A 7,500-nucleotide genomic window follows, 5' to 3' on the forward strand; every position below is an offset into this window, starting at 1 on the left:
TTAATATATTTTATATAGTTTTACTCATAGATAGTTTTATAGTCTTACGTTTTAAACATGAGCCTCTGGCTCAGGCAATTGGGTAACCATGCCTCACGTATGACAATAAACTTGATTGATTGATTGATTGATTGATTGATTGACTTGCAAGTGATTTTAGTGCGTAGTGGTTGGCACCACGTAGCAAATAAGATGAATTTTCATACTAGGCTCAAACTGAAATGTTGGAATACTGTTTTTTCCGGACTCGTTCTGCTTGTTATTGATTTTCGTTGTGCCAGTGACCCCGTTTACAGTAGTACAGTGTACGTGAACAGATTATTGCGGCTTTAAGCTATATCCTATACAGCTCTCAATAGCCTGAATTGGAAAATTTGGACAGACCGAGAAACCAATCAAATTAAAATGTTCCTTTTTTATCAGTTACCTGTTTGACAATGATATTAAGAAAGTTTTACAGGGCCATCTGTAAAACGCCGTTAATGGAGCGTGACGCTCTAGTACGCGCGCTGTATCGTTACGAGACCTGTACGCAAAACAATGTAGCAGTTTGTACATGAACGTACCTTTGTGTTCTATTTATTGTTGGATGGCCTCTAGCTAAGCATGTTGCAATGTCTAGTTATTCTTTCCTTCGGCCGCATTTAGTGGTTAAAGCAGTGAATCCTGCCTTTATGTCCTAAGTAGATATTAGCTGCGGTTACACTAGCCATTTTGCCCTTGGGTAAGTGGCTTTTTCCCACGGGGAAGCAATTTTTTATGTGTAACCGATCTGCCCAAAGGAAAATTTTCTGTGGGAAATTTCCATGGATACGTCAAAAAGAACAAAAGAATTGCCCATGACAGTTCCAGATGTAAGTCTTATGGTTAACAAAACCCCAAAGCGGCTCAACCAATCACAAGATTGCCGAACGCGAGGAAAATACATGCTGTGATGAACTGTGTAAACAACTGCGGACGTGGAAATACCCAAGCACGCCTTTTCTGGCCAGCAGCAAGTCGACGTCTAAATTATAAATTGGAGAGTTGCAAGGACTAGAGAAAGCGTAACTGAAGGCGACGTCTTTGTTGCCTTCTTAAAATGAAGCGATGAATCGCTGAACTTAATTGAGGTGGACAGTTTATTAGAAGCGCCGACGTGACAATTACCGAAAATAAGCCAAAGAAAAGTTTGTCGTTCAGATGTAGATCTTCGATGTTTACTTTTCTTTTTTAGATCCTCAATTTTTATGTATTTTGTATTGTAATTAGTTTTTCAAAAACCATTTAGTGGAAAAACTAATAAATCTCATCTTGTCTTATCTTAAAGGTAAGTTTCCCACCAAAACAGGCCAACGCTTACCTTCCCCTTGGGTAATTTACAAGTGTGTAACCGCAAATGGGGAGTCGATCATAACCCAGGGTAAACCCAACCCAAGCCGTAACCCCAAGGTTCCCCATGGGCAAGAGGTCTAGTGTAACCGCACCTATTACGTAGCGTCCGGCCTTGCTATGGTACAGGTTTTTTCATTGGTTTGAGCCACAGGCTCTGTCTCAGGGTCCAAAGTCATATTTTCTTAGGTTTGCCTAAGCTACTGCTCACACTTTTAATGAAGCTGTATTTCAATTATCCGTATTTCCACATGGCGCGTCCGCTTGTTTCCAAACGTTCGGCACCGGGACCAACGACTCGCAAGGAGAATCTCTCTTCGCTAAGTACGGAGGTTCCTCGCCTTCGTCTACAGGCCACAAAGCTGCCTATCACTGGTTTCCGTGCACAGCTGATACGTTCCCTCAAGAGGGCTACCACTCTTCCTTCGAGCCGCCCTGCCAAGCATAAACGAGTGTCCAAACTTTCCCGTAAGCGCTTACCAGCAAGAATTAACCGCGCCGAGGCGAAGGAGACAGCCGCTTCGGCCGATTCGCTGGTGGATGGCGACGACAGCGATCAGGGCGACGAAGATCATCCCATGCCCGTGGACCTGCCGACCCACACTGTCGAGGACTTGCTAAGCGCTCCGGAGCCCGTTCCGATCTCTCAATCGCCCTTTACCAGCGACCAGCTACGGGCTATTCAGAATACCGTACAGTCGTCGATATCCCAAGCACTTGGTGGTCAAAGTCGGCCTGGAACATCAGTCTCAAGTTCCAAGTTCCACCTCGCTCTCAACTTCGTCCATCGGGAACAGCGCCCCTATGGGCTTACACCGCCTGTTAGAAAGGAGCTTGGAGGACAAAATCCTACGGGGTGAGTACGTTGATTTTACGTTGCTATTACCTGACTCAATTGCTCATCCCCAGTCCCCCGAGGTTCAGCTCCGGGTCGAGGATTCAGCCCCAGGCTCCCTTGATGCCCCAGTCACAATGGTGTTTAAGCGAAAGCCAGTAGTTGACAGCTTCGATAAATGGCTAAACACCTACACAACCTACATGCTTGTCATTGTTGCGGCTTACCCCAGAAGGGCACTGGAATTACTTAAATATGAGCAAATAATCAGTAGGGCTGAATCCAAATTCAAGGGCCTCGCATGGCTAGCATATGACGAACAGTTTCGCCACTATGCAGCCTCAGACCTCACACGACTTTGGGACCTCGCTGAGCTGTGGACGGTAACCTTTTCTGGCCTCGCTAAGCCGCACTGTTTCATGTGTTCCAACCCCTACCACAGCCAGGCGGACTGCCCCAAGGCCCAAGACCGACCCCACTCGTCGCCAATATAGAGGATCAGGCTCGTGCTGCTTCAGTTTCAACAAACCGTCTGGGTGCAACCGTTGCTCATGCCAGTTCCCTCACATCTGCAGCCGATGTCGTTCGCCTTCATACGCATTCCCGAAATGTACCTTAGATGGCTCCTCCAAGAATTTCGCCTCCAGAAACTCCGGCGATCATGGCAAGAAATAACGTAATTCTACTTTCTCACCGCCAACGCCTAACAGTGTCTATACCCATTAATGTTGCTGACCTCAAATGGGAACTTTGTACTCATCCTGACCGTAACCTTGTTAATTCCTTACTTGATGCTCTAAGATATGGCGCACGTATTGGTTACCTGGGTTCAAAGAAAGCTAGGGTTTTGCGTATCTCAATCTCTGCCTCCCACCACCCCGAGGTGGTCTCTGCTAACCTGGATAAGGAGATTTCTCTGGAAAGGGTAGCGGGGCCTTTTCCTTCCTCCCCTTTGCCTAACTTCCAATGCCACCCAGTTGGAGTTGCTCCTAAGAAACACTCCTCTGAATGGCGTACTATTTACCACCTGTCCTACCCTGAGAGGGATAGTATTAACGATTACATCTTCAAGGATCTCTATTCCCTTCAGTACGTTCGGGTGGACGACGCTGTTAGAGCCCTGTAGTACCTGGGGCAGGATTCTTACATGGCCAAAACGGACCTCAAGTCGGCTCTTCGCCTTATCCCTATACATCGTGACGACTGGAATCTCTTGGGTATTTATTGCCAGGCTATATTTTTCATGGATATGTACCTCCCTTTGGGCTTCGCAGTGCCCCTTACATTTTAAATCAGTTATGTGATGCACTCGAATGGATACTTACTTATAATTATGGATTACAGCATGTCCTGCACATACTCGACGACTTTAATTCTGTGGATTGAACCCTCCCGGGCCCAGTGTCTAACTATTTTCAGTACTCTTCTCCGGGTGTTTATGTCCTTACAAGCGCCTCTGATAGCCGCCTAAACTTTGGGACCCTCCCAGTTACTGGAATTTACGGGAATAGAACTGGAAAGTCCCTGCATGGAGGCACGCCTGCCAGAGGACAAGCTTACCTGTACCCGCGAGCTACTTACGTCCCTTACACGCCGCCGCTCTGCGCGGTTGGTTGAGTTGCAATCCCTCATAGTACCCTCCAATATAATTTGCTTGTAGGGTAGTCGTCTCGGGGCGGACTTTTTTTACAACGCATTATAAACCTTACAAGTCTTACAAGGGGGGGTTCCCAGTCGCTTTCACCATATTCGTCTAAACCAAGAATTTTTTAAGGATCTTGATATGTGGTCGCTCGTCCTTACCAGGTGGAATGGGCGTTCCTTTTACCTGGGCACAACAGTCACCCCCTCCCCAGAGATTGAACTATTTACCGACGACGTTAGCGCGGCGGGCTTTGGGTGTTACTTTAAAAGGCAATAGTTCCAGGGAAGGTGGCCGCTCCACCTGCGCCTCAACCTCGAGCGGGGTATTAGTATTCAGTGGCAACATTTATTTCCCATTGTAGTTGCCTGCACAATCTGGCATCCTCATTTCGCGGGTAAACGGTTAGAGCTCTGGTGCGACAATGAATCAGTCGCCGCCATTATCAACTCTGGGCATTCTAAGGTCCCTAGGATTATAGATTATGGACTTACTCAGGGCCCGTACCCTTGTCTCCATGAAGCACAGCTTTTTTTGTTAGAGCACGCCATGTTCCTGGGGTCCATAATTTTATTGCTGATGCCCTTCCCCGTTTTCAAGAGGCCTGTTTCCGGCATCTGCTCTCAGGGCAAACAGGGATCCTTGCACCATGATCCTGCCTTCGCTAATGACCCTCTAAGAGACGAGGTATTCACCTACGCCTGTTGGGGTTTGGCCTGGACAACTCAACGCATTTACAGCTCCGGAGAAAAGAGCTTTATTACGTTTTGTCTTATGAATCGGTTAGTCTCCGATAGGGGGACATACTTCCCGTCTCAGAGGGCACTCTTATCTACTTTGCTTCCCACTTAGCGCGAACAGTTCGCCATAGTACGATTAAGACATACCTCGCCGCCGTGCGTAACCTTCATATTTCTTGTGGGCATGGCGATCCTCTGATGGGCAAGTTGTTTCTCAAGAAAGTTCTTAGGGGTATCCTCCGTTACGAGGGCCAACGTCGCATTCTTCGTCAGCCTGCTACCCCTGGGACTTTGCTTGCTATCCACCAGATCTTAGAGGCCTGGTTAGGGGAACGGGATTTCCTCATGATTTGAGCTGCCTTTACTCTAGCCTTTATGGATTTCTTCGTTGTAGCGAATTCACTTAACCTGGGGTACGTGGCTTTCGTCCTCAATTCGACCTGGGAACCGATTAAGTGTCATTTTACCCAAGCCTGGCATGTCCGCAGCACATCGTTGATACTCTTAAGTCATCTAAGGCAGATTTTTCTCGACGGGGTCAGTCGGTCGTTATTACCAAAGCCCCTGGTACCGTGTGCGCTGTATCAGCTATGCAGCAATTTTTCCTCACCACGCGCCCTTCTAGAGGCCCTTTGTTTTGTTTTCGGTCGGGTCGGCTTCTTACCATTTCAACAGTGATATGCCTCCTCCGGGACGCTGCCCGGTGCGCTGGTCTATCCTACCATAGCCTCAAAGGTCATAGTTTTCGTATTGGGGACCCCTCTACAGCGGCTGCTGCAGGCCTACCAGACTAGCTTATACAAAGTGCTACGAAGATAGTCTTCTGACTGTTACCAGTTATACATCTGAACACCACAACAAGTCCTGTTGTCCGCGGCCCCACGCATGGCTGGCGTCTCAATCCCGGATTCGTTCGTTTAAATATTAACTTCTGTTTTTAAGCTATAGTTAGAGTTCATGGATAAGAGGGATACACGCTTCGCATGTATCAGTGGCTTTATATTTGTTTAAATTCTCAGTTTTATGCTTTTCGACCTAGCTGCCAATACTGTTGTCTGTTTCAGCGGTGCTGGGGAGATCAGTTAGGCTTCATTGGTTGGCGCGTTGCTTGCTTTAGGTTCGAGCCGATTTTGCTACACCGTAGCGTGTGGCCGGCCTAAGCTTCAGCTCGTAGCGCTTCTGTTATCTGTCATGGCGCGTTGCTGCTTTGCAGCTCGTAGTCTTTTAATTGCTACGCAATGGGAAGTTGTGTGTCGTGCCAACCACTGAGTGATGTTCCCTCTAATTATGCCAAACGTGCCTGTGTTCTTCATTAATTATATTAGGTCTCACGGTAAAAACTAAGTCAGTTAAGGAGAACTGCGACATCAATATGAATTAAATCTCTTTTTCTGCCCAAGTATTGGAGTTTCGTACAAAATCATCGTCTCTTGTTTCTCACCATTCAATTTTTGGTGGAGGGTTTCCTTCGCCTTCACAACAAAATGTAACACTCTGGCCACGCATCCGTATCTTACTTTCTGGGTGGACTGTCACAAATGGAGGAACTGCAGAGTTTAAGCACATAAATAAGTCATTAATTATATAATCTAGCAGTTTAAGTAGAAAATATATTATTTTGTAGAGACGAAAAGGTGCTTGCCGCTGGTCCGACAGTTAGTCTACTTCTGGGTTTGGTTTTTTCTTATTATGTTTGAAATTAAGACTTTTTCAAGGCAAAACGCATTGTTTACATAGCTCCTCTGGTTTATTTCAGTCCGTCAATTTTGCTTCTTTCGGATACAGCGACAGATATGTACGCTTCCACATGTATAGAGATGTACAATAATTCCTGTGCACAAAAACCTGTAGATTCTTCAACGTTAACCTAAACGAATCCTATGTTTGGTGTTCTTGGGAAGTTTAGGCAGAATAAACATTATTTCTCCAACTCTCTGCTAAAGAAAAAAATGTCGCAACTGTGACATAACAGAAAAGAAAACGGATTTTTGATACAGTTTCGAACGGACCGGAAACCGTGTCGATTTGATCGATACTGTGTCCGGGGAAACACAGCGTTTCTAAAGAGAGCAAACTAGGGAGAATCCCGGTGAGGAGACTCCCTCCAGAATTGTAATTTTAGCTTTTTCACCTTTTTATTCCGTTTTTAATCTTGTCCTGCGCATTTGATCATTTTATGAAATTTGCGCATTATAAATGTTATAATTATTATAATTATTATAATTATAATAATAATAATAATATTATTATTATTATTATTATTATTATTATTATTATTATAAAAAGGACTTGGGGTGCTCATCGTACCTTTTGGTATCTCTTGGGCATTCAGCCTCAACAGGTCCACAGCAGAACCTTAGCGACACCTTTTAGAGTTTTGAGTCGAAAAAAACAATATATAGATTTAGGCCAGCCTAAAAGCGTAGCTCCTTGGCCGGGTTGTTTAGTGCCCAATTCAGATAGCCAAGGAAGAGGTAGAATTTTGCTTTGAGTTTTGTGGTGAGGTTTTCTGTTTCTTGTTTGACCCTCTGTTTTGAGTTTTATAATCACTCAGTACTGACACAAAACAAAGCAGCAAAAAATACTTTTATAGAAGAAAAAGTTATAATTCTAATGAATTTTAATCCTGGGCTAGCGTTAACCGGCTTCCGAACAATCCTGCGCTGTTTTCGACAAGTTAACCTGACATGAGCCCACGATCCAATCGAAAAACCAGCACTTGGTCAGCGGTCAACTTCAAAAAAACACGGCATTTTGATGAGTTGTAGACTTCAGCCCGCGATACGGTCACGTGATACTGGTGAGCATATACCTTGTTTTGACAGGTGTCAATTGATAATAAGAGGGATGTCCAATATCAAAGAAGTACACGGTAAACCAAGATTGCATGTCTCTGTCAACCTATTTTTTGG

General features: G+C 45.3%; 1 protein-coding gene and 1 pseudogene across 1 annotated transcript in view; one reads left to right on the top strand and one right to left on the bottom strand.

The window, feature by feature from the left end:
- LOC138025530 (cartilage intermediate layer protein 1-like) overlaps positions 1-7,500 on the bottom strand; it is a 45,671-nt gene that overhangs the window by 12,918 nt on the left and 25,253 nt on the right. Inside the window, 1 exon segment of the mRNA XM_068872727.1 lies at positions 6,030-6,135. Coding sequence (XP_068728828.1) covers positions 6,030-6,135 — 106 coding nt within the window.
- LOC138027424 (uncharacterized) lies at positions 2,344-5,509 on the top strand (annotated as a pseudogene).

Source organism: Montipora capricornis, chromosome 12, assembly GCF_036669925.1.
Source record: "Montipora capricornis isolate CH-2021 chromosome 12, ASM3666992v2, whole genome shotgun sequence".
Lineage (NCBI taxonomy): Eukaryota > Metazoa > Cnidaria > Anthozoa > Scleractinia > Acroporidae > Montipora > Montipora capricornis.